General features: G+C 52.1%; 1 protein-coding gene across 1 annotated transcript in view; it reads left to right on the top strand.

Annotated features, from left to right (window-relative positions):
- KDM4B (lysine demethylase 4B) overlaps window positions 1–23,875 on the top strand; it is a 399,544-nt gene that overhangs the window by 187,821 nt on the left and 187,848 nt on the right. Inside the window, exons 14-16 of the mRNA XM_069215895.1 lie at window positions 1,487–1,692; window positions 1,793–1,987; window positions 2,792–2,906. Coding sequence (XP_069071996.1) covers window positions 1,487–1,692; window positions 1,793–1,987; window positions 2,792–2,906 — 516 coding nt within the window. The remainder of the gene's footprint in view (window positions 1–1,486; window positions 1,693–1,792; window positions 1,988–2,791; window positions 2,907–23,875) is intronic.

Raw genomic sequence — 23,875 nt, 5'->3', positions numbered from 1 at the left:
CTAATGTTTACGAATATAAATGAAGATCCAACGATGAAAAGAAATGGTTACCCGTTGTCCCGTTTCTCGACCATAGCAATCTTCACTGAAGTCATAAAGACCTTCCCTCCTAATCGGCTTTTTTCAGCCATATGGATGAATAAAGTTCAACAGTGAGTCCTAGAGCTTATCACTTTATATATGTGCAAAACTGGATTCTGAGAGAGGAAACAGCTAAAGTAAAGTCACAGGGGACCCTTTGTTTGCCCCATGTTAATGTAATACCTATCCGAGCTCCTTTTACCCTCATTCAACACTTTTTAGGAGTAGTCTTATTTAAGATGCTGCAATGTAATTTTGAATGAAACTATTGTAATTTCAGAAAAAAACTAGCCCTTGATAGGCCATTATGAGCATTTTTTTACATTACACTTATGAACCTGGTACACCGTTGTGGAAAGTTTTCCGTTCCAGACTCTAATGAAGATCACTGTGATGAAGAACAAGGACTACTGGTAGGTAGAACAAGGACTACTGGTAGGTAACCTTTTTATTTTTTTACACATAATCCTTGTCTTCTGTTATGAATATTCTCCATTAATTCTTAAACAATATGCCTCCACGCATGTGAGGGATTCTCCTGACACCTTTTAAATAATATGTCATATTGCACAATTATTAATTAGAAGAATACATGCAAAAAGAATTAAAGGTTTCTAAACTTTTTTTTGTTTTTACAAAGTACATTATTCAGCCACAATTAATGCTGCGTGTATTTTATTGAAAACACCAGTTTTTCTTTCCTGCATTGGAAGCAAAAAACTAAACAAACTTTGGATCTTATAGACAGCTAGCACCCAATGCGAGCCTGAGGCAGTCTCTTTTAGAAATCCATAAGTGGCCAGCATTTCCCTACATGAAATACAGAGCAAGTGAGGTAGTTTGCTTATTAAGAAACTATATAGGATCAAGGTACTCCACTAACCCATTTCAACTCTACTTTTGAAGCCTCAAGAATGAAAACGGAGATGTCAAGCCCACAGCCACTGCAGCTGCCTGTCAAAATGTACTGAGATGCTGTTGCTATGCTGCACGGCAGTACTGGGCAGCCTTAAAATGACTGCTTTTTTCACAGTAGTTCATACCGTAGAGACTATTTTTTTTTTTTCTATATTACAATAGGAAAAACGGATTCGGTTATTATAGCAATGTTGCAAGGTGTTTTCCTTAGATTTTTAAAAGCCCAACAGCATTTTTTAAATGTCTTCTATACATTTGTTAAATATATATATTTTTTTTATCCGACGGTGTTTTTTCATAGGCATTGCACTTGCTTACATGGAGCTTCTTTCCTCATTTACGATCCTGCGATTCAGCAGGCTACAACCATAGCTTGTTTGTTTATTTATTTGCTCATAGCAGTTCCTTCATTCATTAATACAACTCTAGAGGCTAAAGGAATTAGAAGACAGTCACTACGGAGGGTAATGTTTCCTTTCCATTTCAGGGACTATTTACCCCAGTCAGATGCCCAAGTTGAAAGTACAAAGTCACCCACGGAAAACAATCAGTGAAAAGGACATAAAAAAGGAGCCGGTGCATCTGTCGCAGCAGAAGCAGCAGCTCAAACAGCAGCTTCCGGAGAGTGTTGCATCGAAGGCGTGCACTAGCCCAGCAACAGACATACAGCCGCCAACTTCACCTACTGTAGAGGTAATTACACTGATACCTGCAAACTAGTTGGCACAATTTCCAGCGTTGAAGCCTCTGAATTGTCTAACAGGCTTTTTTTAAACGTGTTTATTTCTCGCAGCTATGCACTGTCCCACTGGCCGAGAAGGTGACAGTAGAAAAGGAACAATTATCCTGCCAGGAGGCTTTTGAGCGGTTTGCCACACAGAAAAGAGAGCCCTGCACAGAGGACGAACTTACAGAAAACCACAGCATCCACGACGAGGTGGGAGATACTGAAAACTCTGGCGAGGACAGTGAGATCAGTGACCCCAAGGTACAGCACATTTGCGATACTGCAGAGTTTAGGTGCAATAAGACACTCGTTTTAACATCACCAAATAGAAAGTTCGCCCCGTGCATTCCGTTGCACATAAACGCCTTTCTTCCCACCCAACCTCCATGGCATTCCAAACCCATGCATCACGACATGGGAAAAAACACCTCGAGAACTTTTGGTTTAGCCTATTTGGTGTTATCACTACTTGCAGTAAAATCATTTCTGCAGTGCTCATTACTCCTTGCATAGCATCTAAAACATACCCTGGAATACATTCCATACAAAGAAGATCTGCTGGAATATTTAGCCTATTGTGCATCCTCGCATGCAACAAAATTGTCCCAAGAAATGCCTAATCCTCCAGGTATAACTGCATGTAATACTGGCTTTTCTACTCTTCCAATCACACGGTATCACTACACGCAATAAAGGGAACTCTGGCGCTTCTTCCTTTCTGCCTCTATTAAAGCATGCATGAAAACACTGAAGTATTTGTTTCTAGTAACTCACTTTATTATTGTAATCAGAGTATTTCAAGGAGTATTTCCATCTCAAAACGTGCATTAATTTGCCTCTGTGCTGTGACTGAGCTTACATGATCATTTTCAACCACACTGGGGCTTGTGAAAATTTATCAACTCACACAAACAAAAACTGCCTGCATGTATGCCCCCTCCTTGTTACCTATTGCACTTCACAGTACGAAGACACTATTAACAGGTATCTTTGCATAACCTTAATGCATGACCCTGATGATCATGTCCATACATTTCTGACAAGCGTAACAATGTTTTTTTTAAGGTACCCAGCACATTTTCAAAGTTTGAAATTACAAAGAGCCGACGCCATCCACTGGGAAAACCTCCAACTCGTTCCTCAAACTCTGTTCTCAAACAGGAAGCTTCAAGTGATGAAGGTAATGTTCCTGAAAGTGATGGGAATAAGTGCAGATAAGTAGGCTCCAGTGATTGGTTGATAGCAATGTAGATAAATAGTTGATGGTCCACACTTAAAAGTTTAATGAAGGGCAATATGCATTGTGTGGACATTACAGAGGCGCTGTTACAATTAAAAACAAAAACGTACCTCAAGAAGTGGTCATCATATCAGACTTTCAGAATGGGTACTGCTTTTCCACTTTAAGTTGCTGTTCTATCAGAAACATTTTACATTGGCTCAAGCTGTGAACAGAGCAACCTTGTTTGTAAAATTGCATTATGCCCAAGGTCTAAATATTGGCCAATGAGACAATAACTGGATGTACAAAGGTATTACAGGCATACATATTTACAACCTTCGTGCATATTGATCATATGGAGGATGATAGGAAACCTGTCCTTACGACATGCTAGCCAGTTCAATTGAGATTTCAGTGTATTCAATGCAAGTACAGGCTGCGGAAGTGTGTGAATAAAGGGGTCTGGGCAGACTCTAAAACTGAAATATAGATAAGCATTATTATTATGCATTGTAGGAAAGTCCCCTCTTTTTGGCATGGTTGTCCCCACTTTTTGCCTGACGTCAGTATGTTTTGACTGTGTTCACTGGGATCCTGCTAGCAAGGATCCCAGTGACTGTGTTCTCTCCCTCTAAATGTGGTCACTGGGTCTTCACACACCCCACATTTGGTATACTGGTGCCCCCATATAAGTCCCTAGTATATGGTACCCAGGGCATTTGGGCACCAGGGGTTCCCTATTGGCTGCAGCATGCATTATGCCACCCTGTGGGAGCCCGTGTAAAATGTGTTTACAGGCCTGCCATTGCAGCCTGCGTGAAAAGGTGCATGCACGCTTTCACTACAGGTCACTACACCAGGTCACTGTAAGTCACCCCTATGGCAGGCCCTCCCTGTCCAGAGGGCAGGGTGCAGGTACCTGTGTGTGAGGGGACCCCTGCATGAGCAGAGGTGCCCCCACAAACTCCAGCTCCATTTTCATGGACTTCGTGAGTGCGGGGATGCCATTTTATGTGTGAACTGGACATAGGTCACTACCTATGTCCAGCAACATAATGGTAACTCTGAACCTGGGCATGTTTGCTATCAAACACGTTAGAATCATACCCTAATGCTGTTGCCAGTATTGGTTCTATGGTTCCATGCACTATGGAGGCTCCTTAGAGGACCTCCAGCGTTGCTCCTACCAGCTTTCTGGGGTTTTTCAGGCAGCTCATGCTGCTGCCACCCCTCAGATGGGTTTCTGCCCTCCTGCTGCTTGACCAGCTCAAGCCCAGGAATGCAGAACAAATGATTTCCTGTTGGAGAGGGGGGTAACACCCTCTTCCTTTGGAAATAGGTGTTACATGGCTTGGGAGGGGTAGCGCCCCCCCCCAAGCCACTGTTATGCTTTGAAGGGCACATTTGGTGCCCTCCTTGCATAAACCAGTCTCCACTGGTTCAGGGACCTCCAGTCCCTGCTCTGGCGCAAAACTGGACAATGGAAAGGGGAGTAACCACTTTCCTGTCCATCACCACCCCAGGAATGGTGCCCAGAACTCCTCCAGATGGCCACTTGATTCTGCCATCTTGAATCCAAGGTGGGCAGAGGCCTCTGGGAGCATCTGAGTGGCCAGGTCAGGCAGGTGACGTCACAGCCCCCTCCTGATAGGTGGTAACATGGCTAGGTGACCAATCCCCCTTCCAGGGCTATTTAGGGTCTCCCTCCTGGGTGGGTCCTCAGATTCAATGTGCACAATTCCAGCAGGACTCCTCTGCAACGTTTACTTCAACTTCTGACCACTGGAACCGCAACTGGACTTCACAGTAACCTACAATCTGCAGCTCACGCGACAACTTCACTCTGCAACATTGTTTCTCTGGCTCCTTCTAGCAACAGCAACATTTCCCCGGCTGTGCATCCTCTGAGGGGGGGGGGGGGGCAAGTCTTCAGTCTGCACCAAGAAGCAAGAAGGAATCACTCCCCTGCATCCACAGGTACCAGTTGCAACGATGACTGGCCGCGTGGATCCTTTCTCCTGCAACTCTACGTGGGTCCTGCGATACAGGTGGTGGTCCTGAGTGGTCCACTTGTTCCCCTCTACCAGCTGTCCAACTTTGGAGGTGGTGAGTCTTTGCCACTCTTTGCAGGATTGCCACTCTTTGCAGGATGGTACCCCTGTGCACCGCGACTCTTGCAGCTACCAAGGCTTGTTGGCTTATCTTCCGAGGGCTCTTCAGGCACAGTCTAGTCCCGGCCTCCAACACTCTTCCCTGTAACGCATGGTCTCCTACCTGCTGCTCCAGCGACATGGGACACCATTCTAGGTGTGCCGAGTGGGCATCACTGCAACTCCTGTGCCTGCTGCCTGTGAGTTGCCTGTGGGGGCTGCATCCACGACTTCTTGCTCTCCTGACTGCTGGGGGATGCCTGGGACTTCCCTCCTTGGGTTGAGTCCCCCTGAACCTTCCTGGTCTCAGGCAGCTCTGCAAATCCTCTTCTGAGACTCTTGCCTTTGCCAAGGCTTGTTCGTGGTTTTTCCACACCACTGATGGACTGCAATTCTTATTCCGACGTGGGACATCGACTGCATCACTCCTGGAACGCTTCTGCTTCTGTGCTGCATAGCTGATTCCTGGTCTTCACTGTCAACCTGGTCCTGCATCCCCAGAAACATGGGTAGTCGCTCCTGTCCCAACCAGACCCTCCTACTGGAACTGGACTTGGTCCCACCCTCCATTTGCAGCTCCTGCTCTGTCTGGATCCATCTTCTGTTTCTTGCAGTTTTGCTTGGGTCTCGCACAGTCCTTTTCCAAAGTGTCTCTGTGGGTTTGGGGAAAAAACTGGTACTTACCTCTTCTCTCCTGGTCGCTGGGGGCACTTTGGTACTTACCTTTTTGGGGTCCCTAGTCCCGCCAGCTCCCCTCTACAGGTTCCACGTACCTGGGTAGGGGTCCATCATCCTCATTCCATTTTTTTAGAATATAGGCCCTCATTCTGACCCTGGCGGTCGGTGATAAAGCGGCGGCCAAGCCGCCAACAGGCCGGCGGTCTAAAATATGCAATTCTGACCCTGGCGGGAACCGCCAACACAGCCCGCCAACTTAACACTCCGCCCGCCACAGCGGTACAAACAAACAGCGCAGCGGTTCCCGCCAACAGCCAGGCGGCAGACAATGTACCGCCCACCCTATTACGACCCACCAATCTGCCACCTTTTCCGGGGCGGGAGCACCGCCGATAAGAACACGGCGGAAACAGACTACGAACGGGAAAACGCTCACCTCTACGCACTCCACGCGAGATTCCGGCAGTATGGAACCAGAGTTGCAGGTCATCCCCGCACTCCTATTCCTGCTCATATACCAGGAGCACGCCCGGCGGCGCGGAAGACATCGGTGAGTACTGCACCTACGACACAGGGGAGGGAAAAGATTACCGGCACACACCCACCCACCCACACCCACTACAACACACACATCAATGCATTCCCACAGATCACTGTCACAACCCACAAACCACCCCCCTCCGAAATAATGCAAAGACCAAAAGAAGAGATCATAAACGGGCAGATATATTGAAATATGGACACCAGTAATCCCAATAAATAAATAAACTATGTACAAAATATATACAGCTACTAAATGTAGTCCAACCACTGTCCGTGGATCACAGGGGTCCTGTGCAAAGGGGCAAGGCCCAGTCCCACGACAAGAACTCCACGGAGAGAACACTGCAGGGGCATCAGAAAGAAAATAGGACAGGCACCTCAGGGGGAAGGGAAGGGGGGGCACCTCAGCCACTTGAGTACACAACGCCAGATCCACGAGGGGACTCCATGACCACTGGCCCATCCTGGGGAGAGCAAAGCCACAGTCCATACAGTCCATACAGTGGGTGGCCTGCCCACTGGGCCATCCTGGGGAGAGCAAAGCCACAGTCCATACAGTGGGTGGCCTGCCCACTGGGCCATCCTGGGGAGAGCAAAGCCACAGTCCATACAGTCCATACAGTGGGTGGCCTGCCCACTGGGCCATCCTGGGGAGAGCAAAGCCACAGTCCAAACAGTCCATACAGTGGGTGGCCTGCCCACTGGGCCATCCTGGGGAGAGCAAAGCCACAGTCCATACAGTCCATACAGTGGGTGGCCTGCCCACTGGGCCATCCTGGGGAGAGCAAAGCCACAGTCCAAACAGTCCATACAGTGGGTGGCCTGCCCACTGGGCCATCCTGGGGAGAGCAAAGCCACAGTCCATACAGTCCATACAGTGGGTGGCCTGCCCACTGGGCCATCCTGGGGAGAGCAAAGCCACAGTCCATACAGTCCATACAGTGGGTGGCCTGCCCACTGGGCCATCCTGGGGAGAGCAAAGCCACAGTCCAAACAGTCCATACAGTGGGTGGCCTGCCCACTGGGCCATCCTGGGGAGAGCAAAGCCACAGTCCATACAGTCCATACAGTGGGTGGCCTGCCCACTGGGCCATCCTGGGGAGAGCAAAGCCACAGTCCATACAGTCCATACAGTGGGTGGCCTGCCCACTGGGCCATCCTGGGGAGAGCAAAGCCACAGTCCAAACAGTCCATACAGTGGGTGGCCTGCCCACTGGGCCATCCTGGGGAGAGCAAAGCCACAGTCCATACAGTCCATACAGTGGGTGGCCTGCCCACTGGGCCATCCTGGGGAGAGCAAAGCCACAGTCCATACAGTCCATAACAGACCCCACTGCCACTGGAGGAGGCAAGTTGGCCAGAGGACATCCTGCAGCCCTGCCCGAGATAGATCCTGCCCTGCCACGTCTGCCAAAGGGCCAGCGGTTCTTGCCTTGAAGGGCCCAGTTCAGCGGTTCTTGAGACGGCGGGGCCCAGTTCAGCGCTCCTTGCCTTGAAGGGCCCAGTTCAGCGGTTCTTGAGACGGCGGGGCCCAGTTCAGCGCTCCTTGCCTTGAAGGGCCCAGTTCAGCGGTTCTTGAGACGGCGGGGCCCAGTTCAGCGGTCCTTGCCCTGAAGGGCCCAGTTAAGCGGTTCTTGAGACGGCGGGGCCCAGCGGAGCGGTGCTTGAGACGGCGGGGCCCAGTTCAGCGGTTCTTGAGACGGCGGGGCCCAGTTCAGCGCTCCTTGCCTTGAAGGGCCCAGTTCAGAGGTGCTTGAGACGGCGGGGCCCAGTTCAGCAGTCCTTGCCTTGAAGGGCCCAGTTCAGCGGTTCTTGAGACGGCGGGGCCCAGTTCAGCGGTCCTTGCCCTGAAGGGCCCAGTTAAGCGGTTCTTGAGACGGCGGGGCCCAGCGGAGCGGTGCTTGAGACGGCGGGGCCCAGTTCAGCGGTTCTTGAGACGGCGGGGCCCAGTTCAGCGCTCCTTGCCTTGAAGGGCCCAGTTCAGCGGTGCTTGAGACGGCGGGGCCCAGCGGAGCGGTGCGTGAGACGGCGGGCCCAGTTCAGCGGTTCTTGAGACGGCGGGGCCCAGTTCAGCGCTCCTTGCCTTGAAGGGCCCAGTTCAGCGGTGCTTGAGACGGCGGGGCCCAGTTCAGCGGTCCTTGCCTTGAAGGGCCCAGTTCAGCGGTTCTTGAGACGGCGGGGCCCAGTTCAGCGGTCCTTGCCCTGAAGGGCCCAGTTAAGCGGTTCTTGAGACGGCGGGGCCCAGCGGAGCGGTGCTTGAGACGGCGGGGCCCAGTTCAGCGGTTCTTGAGACGGCGGCCGGTCTATGGCCAACTGCTAATTGCCTGGTGGTGCCCTCCTGGGCAGCGGGGATGGTGCTCCTTCACTGCCCACCTGGGCTGTGGGTGGTGGGGCCCTCCTGGCCAGCTGGGCTGGGTCCTCCCTGGGCAGCGGCTATGGGGGTGGTGGGCTCTCCCGGGGCAGCTGTGCCGGTTCCTCCCGGGGCAGCGGCTATGGGGGTTGTGGGCTCCTCCTGGGCAGCAGGCCTGCTGCCTGACCTCTCCGACTTGCTGCCCTTGCCCTCCTTAGTCGTGGGCCTGTGGCCCTTTCCTCCCTTTGGAGCTGTGGCTGGTGACTGTCTCTGGGTGGTGTCCGGGGGGGATGTAGAAGGCGGGCTCCTGCGGCGCCCCTTCCGCCTTCTGCTCCTCTTCCCAGGGGGTGGGCTGGCTGTCCCCTTGCTGCTGGGCGAAGATCCAGACATGCGGGCTGGCGGGCTCCAATACCCCTGCACCCTTGTCAAGGGGGCTGCAGGGCTGGTGGTGGCTGAGGTGCTCTTCTTACCCCGACGAGAAGGAGGGGGGGGCTCAGGGTCAGGAAAGAAGTTAGTAGTGGCGAGGAAGAGCTTCTTGGGACAATGGAGAGTGGTAGGTACAGTGGGAATGGGAGTGGAGGGAGAGGATGTGGTTGTAGGTGAGTCACGTTTGCTGTCTTTGGGTGCAGGTGCAGGAGGGATAGGCTGTCGTGAGGTGGATGGCTGTTGGGTGGGTGGGTGGCTGCGTTTGTGTGGTGTGGAAGAGGGGGTGACAGACACAGTGGGAGAGGACACAGGGGACGTGTAAATGGCAGTGGGGGTGGTGACTGCACGTGTGCGGACTGGAGTGGAGGGTGTGCTGGTGATGGAAACACTGGCTGATGGTGAGGTGAATGGAGGTGTGAGTGTAGACGTCACAGGGAGGGAGGAGGGAGACGAGGAGGTGGGGGTCACAGAGGTGGTAGTGACTGTTGGCATGTCTGCATCGGAATGTTGCGTGTGTGAATGTCTGCGTGATCTGTGGTGCTTATGTTTGGATGAGCTTCTCTTGGGTGTTGAGGTGTGTGCAGGCTGGTCTGATGGTGTGGGTGGGACAGGCAGAGGAACAGGAGACTGGGAGGAGGGAGTTAGTAGAGGCAGGCAGGAGACAGGGACAATGGCTGCCGTCAGTGCTGAGGCCAGAGCCTGGAACGATCGCTGATGGGCAGCCTGACCCGAATGAATGCCCTCCAGGTACGCATTGCTGCGATGAACCTCCCTCTCCACCCCCTGGATGGCATTCAAAAGGGTAGTCTGCCCAACAATGAGCGTTCGGAGGAGGTCAATGACCTCCTCACTGAGGGCAGCGGGGGTAACAGGGGCAGGGCCTGAGGTGCCTGGGGCGAAGGAGATGCCCGGCTTCCTGGCAGAGCGGGCACGGGGCGAACGCTGAGGGGCTGCTGGGAGGGCGGAGATGGTGCGCTGGGTGGCGGCTGTACCTGTAATGGCGGGGGGCACGGATGGTGCCACCCCCGCAAGGGAGCCCCCTTCCGAGGACGTGTCCGTGTCGCTGCAGGCTCCAGTCGTCCCCGTCGTGGAGCTCCCCTCGCCCTCCGTCTCACTGGTCCAGTCTGACTCTGTGGCATGGCCCTCCTGGGCCATGTGAGATGCAGCTCCCTCCTGCCCCGATGCCACTTCTCCTCCGCCTGATGATGCTGATGCACACAAGCACAGAAAGACAAACAAAAAGGGGGGGGGAGAGAGAAATAAAGGGATATTGAGTACATGGATCTCCGGTACAGTTAGCGGACATGACAGACACAGATGCCCCCTGCACTAAGTTGCGCACTTGGGGTCCGCTACGCATTCCGTGGAACATGCCCTACACGCCTAGAGTTGACAACTGCACCCATGGATGACACGGCCCAGGGATGGCTGTACTGACAAACTACTGAGGGTGGTGGCTGGGGACACAGGGGCTTACGGGGGTGCCCAGCCAACAGATATCGCCCTGGCCTAGGGGGACCCCCAGCCCTCCTCCCCCAACCAGACACCTCCACTGCGCGACAACAGAGTAGATAATGCTTGTACTCACCCCCTTGTGTCTGCTGTGCTGCCCTCACGCGCCCATCCAATTCAGGGTAGGCCACCGCCAGGATCCGGAACATCAGGGGGCTCAGTTGACGGCAGGCACCCCGCCTACGTTGGGAGGCCATCCCCAGCAGAGACTCGGCGGTCTTCTTGGTCCCGCGGCGGATGTCCTCCCACCTCTTGCGGCAGTGGGTGCCCCGTCGATGGTGGACCCCCAGGGTCCGGACTTCCTTGGCGATGGCACGCCAAATCCCGATCTTCTCATGGGTGCGGACCTATGTGACACGTACAGGGAGGGAGAAATACCACGTTCAAGTTTGTCAGCATTTTCCTTTCCAGTGGCCCAACGCCCCCCATCCCCGCCAGGCCCAACATGCCCCCCATCCCCGCCAGGCCCCCCGCCATGCCCCCCGCCAGGCCCAACATGCCCCCCATCCCCGCCATGCCCCCCGCCAGGCCCAACATGCCCCCCATCCCCGCCAGGCCCCCCGCCATGCCCCCCGCCAGGCCCAACATGCCCCCCATCCCCGCCATGCCCCCCGCCAGGCCCAACATGCCCCCCATCCCCGCAAGGCCCCCCGCCATGCCCCCCGCCAGGCCCAACATGCCCCCCATCCCCGCCAGGCCCCCCGCCATGCCCCCGCCAGGCCCAACATGCCCCCCATCCCCGCCAGGCCCCCCGCCAGGCCCCCAAGCCAGCCAGTGGCCCCAAATCCAGATTGAATTGAACTCACTTGTTGGTCTGGAGGACCGTAGAGTAGCGCATACTGGGGGAGGACCCCATCCACGAGTTTCTCCAACTCCTCTCCAGTGAAGGCAGGGGCCCTTTCCCCAGGTGCAGCAGCCATTGTCCCTTCCAGACCGAGGTCACAGCAACACTTGCAGTATAGGTCCTCTCCTGTGAAAGTTCAAGTCGCAAGTGGATAAGTAGATAGAAAATGGCGGTCACGTCCGCGGCGGTGCGTACCACGGCGGTGCGTCCCGCCACCGCCGGCGCCCTTCGCCATTGGCTCCTGAAACCCATAGGCTTCAATGTTAACCAATGCGGCTTTGCGCCGCGGTCTTCGCCCGCCGCCCGCCGCGGTGTGCCACGCCAGCGCATTGACCTCACATCCCATTGTCACACTTCACAGGTCAGGCAGCCGCCATTTCCAGGGCCCACATGGCTCAATTTCAACTGCGTCACACAGGCCTAGGCCTTGCATAGCCACTCAGACACGCCATTCACTGCATAGAGAATCGTATACTGTGCTAGCTGTGAGTACGTACCTGTGGGTTGCTTGACTGTGTGCTCCATGTTGTCCTTCCTAGGCACCGTCCGCTGGGTTGGGCGAGGAGACGGATGAATCCTCCCGTGTACCGACCGCTGGTGGACCTGTCGACAATGGAAGAACGCCACATTATCCTGACCTACCGTCTTAACCGTGCCACTATCCATGAACTGTGTGCCCAGCTGGAGCCCGACCTGATGTCCCCCATCCGCCAACCCACAGGGATTCCCCCTCTGGTGCAGGTCATGTCAGTACTCCATTTCTTGGCAAGTGGGTCATTTCAGACAACCGTGGGAATTGCTTCTGGGATGTCTCAGCCCATGTTTTCGAAGGTGTTATCCAGAGTGTTGTCTGCCCTGATGAAATCCGTGAGGAGCTACATCATTTTCCCTGAGGTGGGCGAATTGGCTACAGTGAAGGGTGATTTCTACACCCTTGGACATATTCCCAACGTAATTGGTGCCATTGATGGGACCCATGTGGCTTTGGTTCCCCCAAGAGACAGAGAGCAGGTGTACAGGAACAGAAAAAATTACCATTCAATGAACATCCAGGTGGTGTGTTTGGCTGACCAGTACATCTCGCATGTAAATGCCAAATTCCCAGGGTCAGTGCATGACGCCTACATCCTAAGGAATAGCAGCATCCCTTACGTGATGGAACAGCTACAGAGACACCGTGTATGGCTAGTGGGGGACTCTGGGTACCCCAACCTGTCGTGGCTACTGACCCCAGTAAGGAATCCCCGGACCAGGGCAGAGGAACGGTACAATGAGGCCCATGGGCGTACTAGGAGGGTGATCGAACGCACCTTTGGCCTCCTAAAGGCCAGGTTTAGGTGCCTGCATATGACAGGTGGATCCCTAATGTACTCACCTAAGAAGGTGTGTCACATCATCGTGGCCTGCTGCATGCTTCACAACCTGGCTTTGCGCCGCCAGGTGCCTTTCCTGCAGGAGGATGGTCGAGACGGTGGTGTTGTGGCAGCGGTGGAACCTGAGGAGAGTGACGAGGAGGAAGACGACGGGGCTGAAACAGACAACAGGGACAGAATCATTGAACAGTACTTCCAATAGGACACAGGTAACATTTCAAAGATAATTTAGTAAATGTTAACTACTCTCCAGCATCTCTGCTGCCTGTCTATTTGCCCCAGTGTATGATGACTGAGTTTTGGCTTTTCCCTCCCTATTTCAGATCTGGGGTCCCCACTACGAGTCCTGTGCTTCGTTTCCCCATGGACTACAGCTTTGTGGCAGCTGTTTGTTGACTTCACCATGTACAAGGACATATTTGCACTGTCATGTCAATTACAATCTATTGAAATCACAGCCAGACTCCAGATATTTTGGTGCAAAATAGGTGTTTATTGAAGTGCTCAAAATGGGATGGGTGGTTTCAAGTGGGTGGGGGCTATGGTGAAGGAATGTCCATGGCAGAGTCCAGAGTAACAGTCACACAGGTGCATTGTCCAGAGGCCTGTGGAGAGATGGAGCATGGGCAGTTCAAGGATGGACAGGGTGACAATGTGGGACAGTGGGATGACATCAGGTGGTATCCATTGCTGGCGGGGGTCTTGACATCCTACTCTGTCTTCTTGCGAGATCTCAGGGCCCTCTTGCGGGGTGGTTCTTCTCCTGCAGGAGGTGGGGGTCTGGTGGGCTGCTGCTGTGCGGGGGCCTCCTGTCCACTAGCGCCGGCGGAGGTGGTTGGCTGTTCTTGGTCCAGGCTAGTGGCAGGGGCCCTTGGGTGTTGTTCAGTGTCCGCCCTGGTGTTTACGAGGTCCTGCAGCAGCCCTACCATGGTAACCAGGGTGGTGTTGATGGCTCTGATGTCCTCCCTGTACCCCCGATAGTGTTCCTCCTGCAGTGCCTGGATCTCCTGGAACCGGGCCAGTACCGTCGCCATCGTCTCCTGGGAGCAGTTGTATGCTCCCATGATGGTGGTGAGGACCTCGTGGAGAGTGGGTTCCCTGGGCCTCTCCTCCCCCCCCTGTCGCACAGCTGCCCTCCGAGTTCCCCTGTTTCCCTGGGCCTCTGCCCCCTGGCCGGTGTGCCCACTACCACTGCCCCCAGGTCCCTGTTGTTGTTGGGGTGGTGGGTTATCCTGGGTGCCCTGTAGTGGTAGACACACCGCAGATTGACGCGCCCTGGAGACAGAGGCATGGGCCCGCTGGGTGGGAGCTGTGCTGGTGTTCCCAGAGGGGTTAGGGTCTGTAGTGGCCTGGGCCTGTGTGAGGGGAACCGACTGTCCAGAGGTCCCCGATGGTCCGGGCTGGTCATCGGTGTCCAGGTCGACAGAGCTGCTGTCATCGCTGACGGCCTCTTGGGTGGGGGGTGTGGAGAATTCTGGCCCCTCCGCCGCGGTGTGTTGACGGTCGGGTCCTGCAGGGCTATAGAGGTATGGTTATAGTTTCAATGAGTGGCATATGGGTGTATCTGTGGGTTCTCGTGTCCCCAAGTGCTGGCATTCGTGTGTGGGGGCTTTGGTGAGGGTGGCTTGTGGGGGGGATGTGTATATGCATTGGGCATGCTTTGGTGATGGGTGTCCATGCTTAGTGGACGCATGCAGGCCTAGGTTTTGGGATGTGTGGGTTGTGATGGTGAGACATTGGCGGGGAATAGGTGTGCTGGGGGTGGGGGTGAGGATGGTGGTGGGGGTGGGGATGGTGGTGGGGGTGAGGGTGGGGGTGAGGATGGGGGTGGGGGTGAGGGTGGGGTTCGAGGATGGGGGTGAGGGTTGGGGTCTGATTTGGCATGCAGGTGGGGGGGAAGCAGTATTGAAGCTTCAACTTACCAGTATCCATTCCTCCGCCGACTCCTGCGAGGCCGTCAGGATGCAGGATGTTCAAGACTTCCTCCTCCCATGATGTGAATTGTGGGGGTTGAGGTGGGGGTCCTCCGCTAGTCTTCTGCACGGCGATGTTGTGCCTGGATACCATGGAACGCACCTTCCCCCGTAGGTCGTTCCATTGCTTCCTGATGTCTTCCCGATTTCTGGGGTGCTGTCCCACTGCGTTGACCCTGTCGACAATCCTCTGCCATAGCTCCGTCCTCCGGGCAATGCTGGTGTATTGTATCTGTGTGCCGAACAGCTGGGGCTCTACCCGAACAATTTCCTCCACCATAACCCTGAGTTCTTCGTCTGTGAAGCGGGGTTGTCTTTGGGGTGCCATGGGGTGGTGTGTATGATGTGTGGGGTGGAGTATGTGTATTTAAGTGAGTTGAGTGTGGTGGTGTGTGTTGTTTTGTGTGTGGATAGTGTGTGGGTGATGGTGTTGAGTGGCTGTGGCTGTTATTTTTTGGATGCTGGTGTCTCGCTCTTGCCTTCTTTACGAATTTTTTAGCGTAGGGGTTTGTGGGTGATGTGGGTGTGTGTTTTATATTGTATTGTGTGTGTGGGAGTGGTGTGTGTATGTGTATCAAGTGTGTGGGATTCAAATCGTCCAATGTGGCTGAGTTTTGTTCGTTTGTGTGTATTCTGACCGCGGCGGTGTGTCCCGCCAATGGAATACCGCGTTTGAATGACCGCCGCGTGGATTCGTGGGTCGTAATGGCATGGGCGTATTTCTGTTGGCGTGACGGTGGAGGTTTTGTCACCTCCACCTTTCCGCCGACCGCTGGTCTGGCGGTCTGTTGTGGCGGTCGGATTTTCGGAGGTTTGCCTTCTGCGGGTCAGAATGACCGTGGCAGGTTTCTGCGACCGCGGCGGGATTATGGAGGATTTCTGACCGGCGGTAGGCGCCTTTTACCGCCGAGGTCAGAATGACCCCCATAGTTTGGGCTCTTCCTATGGTCACTATTGCCTATTTTTATTACACTGTTCTATTGCTTTCAATGCTCATTCCTGACACCTAAGGTGTATATAATAGTGTGTTTACTCACCTGCTAGTAGAGCTTTGACTATATAGTATTTTAGTATTAGTGTGACTAAAATAAAGTACCTTTATTTTTGTAACACTGTGTGGTTCTTCCATGTGTATAAGTTCTGTGTGACTATAAGTGGTATTGCATGAGCTTTGAAGTCTCCTAGATAAGCCGTAGCTGCTCATCCACAGCTACCTCTAGAGAGCCTGGCTTCCTAGACACTGACTACACCTCTCTAATTGGGGATACCTGGACCTGGTATAAGGTGATAATACCTTAGGTACTCACCACACACTAGGCCAGCTTCCTACATGCATATTTTGTAAAGAGAATGGCTACCTACAAAAAAGGCTTCCCAGTGCTAGCTCAGTTGTGGAACATGCCACTCCAAAGTACTAGATAAGAAGGGAGCCTATGTAAGAGAATCTGGCTATGGAAACAACCATTTAAGTTTCTGAAACACAAACAGTGAATCACATTCTCCCAGTGTTGTAGGCAGGTCGTTCCAGAGTCGGTCTGAGATAAGAGAATGGGTGGTGTTGTAAAGTACCCATCCCCCCCCCCCAAACCTTTTTGCCTGATATTGATGCTGACTTGACAGAGTGTGCTGGGATCCTGCTAACTAGGTCCCAGCACCAGTGTTCTGGGGACTGTGACCAATAGGGTTAGGTCTGTGTCCCTCTCCCCAGAGGGAATGGGCACCGGAAGGTAGTAGTTACCCTCAGGGACAGTAGCCATTGGCTACTGACCTCTGTAACACCCTCTAAATCCAGGAGTTAAGGGCTCCCCTGAGCCTGGCTCATCAGATTCCTGGCGACCTGAAGAAGAAAGTAGAAGGACTGCTAAGCTCACCCCCCCCCCCCCCCCCCCCCCCCAGGAGAGAAGACTGAAGACACCAACTGCTTTGTATGGCCCCAGCCCTCCAGGCCTGCCTCCAGCTTCTGAAGCCCCTGCCACAAAAAGGCAACGCTGGAAGAATAGGGGTTTACCCACTTAACCCTACAAGACCTGGGTAATGAACAACAATGTCTAAAAATGGAGTGGTCAAATAGTGGGAAAAAACACACACCTAAATTCTGTCAATGATGCAATAAATCAATCATTGAGCATGCAAATTAATTGCTTTTTAATCGAAACATCTTACCCCATCTCACCAACTAGGACAACTGTTCAAACTGCAGCAGTCATTTTTATATACATCAACAAAAATACACATTTCAAGACCTTCTAGTGAGTGTCTCTCATACAGAGACCACTTAACATCTAAAACACTGAACAATAAACATAAGACAACAATGATTAATCCGATAGTCCTCTCCTTAGGGAGAACAGTTGTCCTAGTTGTTGGGGGGGAGGGGGGTAACACACCAAACACACACCCAACACACACCCTCAGTGGCACTGGGGTGGCCGGATGCAGGCTGCAAACACAGAGCTGGGCGCCCCATGCTTTTCAATCTTGATCCTTGTCTGATCCGGTCGCAGTCAGGGGGTCGTCTGGATTCAGGTGTTGTGTTGGCCAGGAGGGGTCAACCCAGGGTGGACTGTAGGTCGGACTCACCTGGGGACCTTCTCTGGACTGGTGGGCCTCCTGGACTTGGGCCAAGGGGCGTCGAGTGCAGAGTGAGAAGGACTCGCTGATTCAGGGCAGTTCTGGAATCCTTTTTGGAGGTTTCTTCTGCACAGGGCCTCTGTCCTCAGGAGTTCTTGGTCCTCTGCTGAGCAGGCAGTCTTCTGGGGGTTTGTAGAGGTTGCTGGTCCTGCAGGATGCATCGCCTTTTTAGAGCAGGAGTCTTGAAGCTGCAGGCAGGCCAGTACTGCACATGGGCATCGAGTCCTTTGTTAGATTGTTTTCTTTCTGCCGTCGGGTTCGGACGTGTGTTCCTCACGTTCCGGTATTCCTCGGCTATTCCCAACTCTTCTCTTCTGTCTTTCTTTCTACAACACTAGTGTATTTTGATAGCACTTTCACAATCAAATGTACTAGACCTGAATTTCTGCGTTGGGGGTCGGTTTACCACCCTTTGGGGCCCCAAAGCCCTATGCAGGGCTGATGGAACGGACTCCATTTCGGTTTTGCCCTCTGCCATTCCAAATTCCCACACACTGACCAACACCTGGTGTGTAACTTGTGCTAGTCCCCGGAACATAAAGAGGAGAACTGCGACGGCTGTCTGTCTTTTCTATCCAAAAAGACCCTCTGGTACCGAAGAGCACATCGGTTGGAGATGGCGTTGAAAACACCAGACGACAGTCCAGATATTTTTGGAGGAGAAGCACAAGAGGAGATCAAACGTGAAGTGGCCCTTTCAATCGAGGATTCAGAGTGCGACGTTGAATCTGACATTGAAAGTCAGCCACTCACCTCCACACAATCAGTCCTGACCTTCCATACCAAGACTCAAAAAACCATACAAACAGGTCGTCAGTCCGCCACTACCTTCTGGCCATGGTCGGATCCAAAAGGTACAATTAAATGCCCCGCCTTCTGGCCCGGCACTGAAAATTGCCAAGACCAAGCTGTCTTCGGCATCAACCTTTGGTTTGACAGCATCCCAATCTGGCTCGGGATCGAGTTGACCCTTGGAACCAAATGTTTTGATTCCAAAAAAGAAATCTTCCACATCTGCTTCGGAGCCGACATCTTCCACTCAACATAAGGCTTCAACTCCGAAAACTTCAGAACTGAAGATGCTGTCTTCCAAAGACTCCACTGATTCCTCAGAGGCAGCTTTACCAGTGGAACCAATTCTTGAAATTATGGATGCTCATCAGTGCCAGCTCCACATACAGAAAGGATCAGGGAAAATAATTGCTTCTCCCCCTGTCCCAATCAAGACAAGACTTACTTTTCAAGAGATATTGGACACTGCTCCTCCTCCTGAAAAGGTCTTGGACAAGGCCCCAGTACAACCTCAGCCTCCTCCACCTCACTCTCCTATACTTCCTCCTACACCTCCACAACCTTCTCCACCTATTGTTTAGTCACAGTTTTCTCCACAGGGCTCACTGCAACCTGATGGAGATGATTTAAGCGAAATTCCACATGATTTTGACCCATGGGATCCATATGATCCAGATCCCATACTACCCAGTGATCTTGACTAGTACCTGGCACGCCCTTCTCCTCCTGAAGACACAACTTTTTACCAACAGGTCATTGCACAAGCAGCTGCATACCATGACATGCAAATACATACTGACCCTACTGAAGAGGATTTCCTCATCGATACTCTCACCACCACACACAAAGGGAGTCAGTACTTGCCCACGTTGCCAGGTATGCTTAGACATGCCACAGATATTTTTAAAGAACCTGTTAGGTCCAGAGTTATCACCCCAAGGGCCGACAAAAATACAAAGCAGCACCCACTGACCCTATATTTTTAGATCACATATTCCTCCTGACTGTAGTTTTCAGCACAGCACAGAAACGTGCTCATAGCCAGTCAACAGGAGATGCTCCTCCCCCTGATAAGGAGGGCAGAAAACTTGAAGCAGCAGGAAAAAAAGTGGATGCACAAGCTGCCAATCATTGGCATATTGACAATTCATAGGCACTTTTGATGAGATATGACAGGGCCCAGTGGGACGAGATGGAGGATCTTCTCCAGTACCTCCCAGAGGAACATCGGAAAATGGGACAGAAAATATCTTCAAAAGGCTAAACCATTTCAAATAACTTGACTAGGTGTGCCATTGATGCAGCTGATACTGCAGCACGTGGTATTAATACCAGTGTAATTTATAAGGTGGTATGATTGGCTCAAATGCTCAGGCTTCAAGCCAGAAATACAACAGGCAGTTCTTAACATGCCTTTTGACAGAGAACACTTGTTTGACCCAGAGGTTGACACCACTGTAGAAAAGCTAAAACAATTCCAATACAGCAAAAGCTATGGGGGCCCTACTTACCACCCCACATAGGGGTACTTTTCATTGGCCACTATTTAGAGGAGGATTCAAAACATCACTGTAGGAAGTTGGCTCTGTATATACTATTTCAAAGTAAGAAATAGTGTGCACAGAGTCCAAGGGTTCCCCTTAGAGGTAAGATAGTGGCAAAATAGATAATTCTAATGCTCTATTTTGTGGTAGTGTGGTCGAGCAGTAGGCTTATCAGAGGGTAGTGTTAAGCATTTGTTGTACACACACAGGCAATAAACGAGGAACACACACTCAAAGACTTACTCCAGGCCAAAGGTTTTTATATTGAAAAATATATGTTCGATGGCATCTGTCGCTGTAGATACGCATGTTCTGCAATAGCTCGCCATCTGGTGTTGGGCCGGAGTGTTACAAGTTGTTTTTCTTCGAAGAAGTCTTTCGAGTCACGGGACCGAGTGACTCCTCCTTTTGTCTCCATTGCGCATGGGCGTCGACTCTATCCTCGATTGTTTTTTTTCCGCCATCGGGTTCGGACGTGTTCCTGTCGCTCCGAGTTTCGGAACGGACAATTAGCTAATTTCGGAAGATTTTCGTCGGTATTGTTGCGTTCGGGATCGGCGTACTTACATTCAACACCGCATCGAAGATCGAAGAGCTCCGGTGCCCTTCGGGGTAGTTTTTTCGATCCTCCGTCGGGGCCTGGTCGGCCCGACCGCGTGCTGAAGAACGCCGATGGAACGGACCCCGTTTCGTTTCTGCCCCAAATGCCACAATAAATACCCCTACACAGACCAACACTTGGTCTGCAACCTGTGCCTGTCACCTGAGCACAGCGAAGACACCTGCGAGGCCTGTCGTGCGTTCCGGTCCCGAAAAACACTCCGAGACCGTCGAGCCAGAAGACTTCAGATGGCGTCCGCACCGACAGCCCAACGGGAGTTCGAGGAACAGGAAGAGGAAGGTACCTTCTCGATCCAAGACTCCGACTCCGAAGGATTCGACGATACACAAACCGTGAGTAAGACGTCGAAAACCACACAGAGACACATTTACAAGGCCCAGGGGACGCCACTGCCACCAGGCCATGGCTCGACCCATAAATTCGGTGACCGACCATCGGCACCGAAAAAGGCCCAAACAGTGCCGAGATCGTCCGACTCCGGTCGAGACACCGGCACGCAGCCTTCTCGGGACCGAGAAAGTGCTGGAGACAAGCCTCGACACCGTGATGCCGGTGTGGACACGGCTCGACGCCGAGACAGCGGCACAGAAACAGATCGACGCCGAGAGGTTTCGGCCCCGAAAAGGAAAAAAGTCACCTCGGAGCCGAAAAAACACGCAGACAAAGTTTCGATGCCGAAACAAACTGCAAGCGACCCAGCTTCAGGCTCTTATACAGAAGAGCACTCGCTAACCTCCCAAATGCAAAAGCATAGGTTTGAGGAAGAGCTACAAGCAACTGATGTGGACCATACGCAAAAGCGTATCTTCATTCAGCAGGGGACAGGAAAAATAAGCACCCTTCCCCCCATTAGGAGAAAGAGGAGGTTGGAGTTCCAGACGGAACAAACACCACAACCAAAAGTGGTGAAAAGAGTTACACCACCACCCTCACCTCCGCCCGTGATTGACGTTTCACCAGCACAAACTCCATCACACTCCCCAGCTCACACCACCATGAGCCAGGGTGACCAAGATCAGGACGCATGGGACCTATACGACGCCCCAGTGTCAGATAACAGTCCGGAGGCATACCCTGCGAAGCCATCTCCACCAGAAGACAGCACCGCGTACTCTCAAGTGGTGGCTAGAGCAGCACAATTTCACCACGTAAGCCTCCACTCAGAACAGGTCGAGGATGATTTCTTATTCAACACACTCTCCTCCACCCACAGCTCATACCAAAGCCTGCCTATGCTCCCTGGTATGCTCCGCCACGCAAAAGACATCTTTAAGGAGCCGGTTAAAAGTAGGGCAATCACACCAAGGGTAGAAAAAAAGTATAAGCCGCCTCCTACGGACCCGGTTTTCATCACTACACAGCTGCCACCAGACTCTGTCGTTGTAGGAGCAGCTAGGAAAAGGGCCAACTCTCACACATCTGGAGATGCACCACCCCCAGATAAAGAAAGCCGCAAGTTTGATGCAGCTGGTAAAAGAGTCGCAGCACAAGCTGCAAACCAGTGGCGCATCGCGAACTCCCAGGCACTACTTGCGCGCTATGACAGAGCCCACTGGGACGAGATGCAACATCTCATTGAACATCTGCCCAAGGACTTACAAAATAGGGCAAAACAAGTGGTTGAGGAGGGACAGGCCATCTCCAACAACCAGATCCGCTCCTCCATGGACGCTGCAGATACAGCTGCACGGACAATTAATACATCTGTAACTATCAGAAGGCATGCATGGCTCCGAACGTCTGGATTTAAACCAGAGATTCAACAAGCAGTTCTCAATATGCCTTTTAATGAAAAAGAACTGTTCGGTCCAGAAGTGGACACAGCGATTGAGAAACTCAAAAAAGATACGGACACTGCCAAAGCCATGGGCGCACTCTACTCCCCGCAGAGCAGAGGGAATTACAGCTCATTCCGTAAAACGCCCTTTCGAGGGGGGTTTCGGGGTCAAAGCACACAAGCCAGCACCTCACAAGCCACACCGTCCAGTTACCAAGGACAGTATAGAGGAGGTTTTCGGGGACAATATAGAGGAGGGCAATTCCCTAGAAATAGAGGAAGATTCCAAAGCCCCAAAACCCCTACTACTAAACAGTGACTCACATGTCACTCACCCCCTCCACACAACACCAGTGGGGGGACGAATAGGTCATTATTACAGAGCATGGGAGAAAATCACTACAGACACTTGGGTTCTAGCAATTATCCAACATGGTTATTGCATAGAATTTCTACAATTCCCTCCAAACATACCACCAAAAGCACAAAATTTAACAACACACCATTCCAATCTCCTGGAGATAGAAGTGCAGGCACTATTGCAAAAGAATGCAATCGAATTAGTGCCAAACACACAAATAAACACAGGAGTTTACTCACTGTACTTTCTGATACCAAAGAAGGACAAAACACTGAGACCAATCCTAGACCTCAGAGTAGTGAACACTTTCATCAAGTCAGACCACTTCCACATGGTCACACTACAAGAAGTATTGCCATTGCTAAAGCTGCACGACTACATGGCAACTTTAGACCTCAAGGATGCTTATTTCCATATACCAATACACCCATCGCACAGGAAATACCTAAGGTTTGTATTCAAAGGAATACATTACCAATTCAAGGTACTGCCTTTCGGATTAACAACCGCACCAAGAGTCTTTACCAAATGTCTAGCGGTAGTCGCAGCACACATAAGAAGGCAGCAGATACATGTGTTCCCATATCTAGACGACTGGCTAATCAAGGCCCATTCGTTAATAGAGTGCTCAAATCACACAAATCATATCATACAAACCCTCTTCAAACTAGGGTTCACCGTCAATTTCACAAAATCCAAAATTCTGCCACGCAAGGTACAACAATACCTGGGAGCCATAATAGACACATCAAAAGGAGTAGCCACTCCAAGTCCACAAAGAATTCAAAATTTCAACACCATCATACAACGCATGTATCCAACACAAAAGATACAAGCAAAGATGGTATTACAACTCCTAGGCATGATGTCATCATGCATAGCCATTGTCCCAAACGCAAGACTGCACATGAGGCCCTTACAACAATGCCTAGCATCACAGTGGTCTCAAGCACAGGGTCACCTTCTAGATCTGGTGTTAATAGACCGCCAAACTTACCTCTCGCTTCTGTGGTGGAACAACATAAATTTAAACAAGGGGCGGCCTTTCCAAGACCCAGTGCCACAATACGTAATAACAACAGATGCTTCCATGACAGGGTGGGGAGCACACCTCGATCAACACAGCATACAAGGACAATGGAACGTACATCAAACAAAACTGCATATCAATCACCTAGAACTTCTAGCAGTTTTTCAAGCACTAAAAGCTTTCCAACCAATAATAGTTCACAAATACATTCTCGTCAAAACAGACAACATGACAACAATGTATTATCTAAACAAGCAGGGGGGGACGCACTCCACGCAGTTAAGCCTGCTAGCACAAAAAATTTGGCATTGGGCAATTCAC

This window comes from Pleurodeles waltl, chromosome 12 (genome assembly GCF_031143425.1).
Source record: "Pleurodeles waltl isolate 20211129_DDA chromosome 12, aPleWal1.hap1.20221129, whole genome shotgun sequence".
NCBI classification, from domain to species: domain Eukaryota; kingdom Metazoa; phylum Chordata; class Amphibia; order Caudata; family Salamandridae; genus Pleurodeles; species Pleurodeles waltl.
Note: the sequence above shows the minus strand (reverse complement) of the source record. Positions and strands in the feature narration are given on the sequence as shown.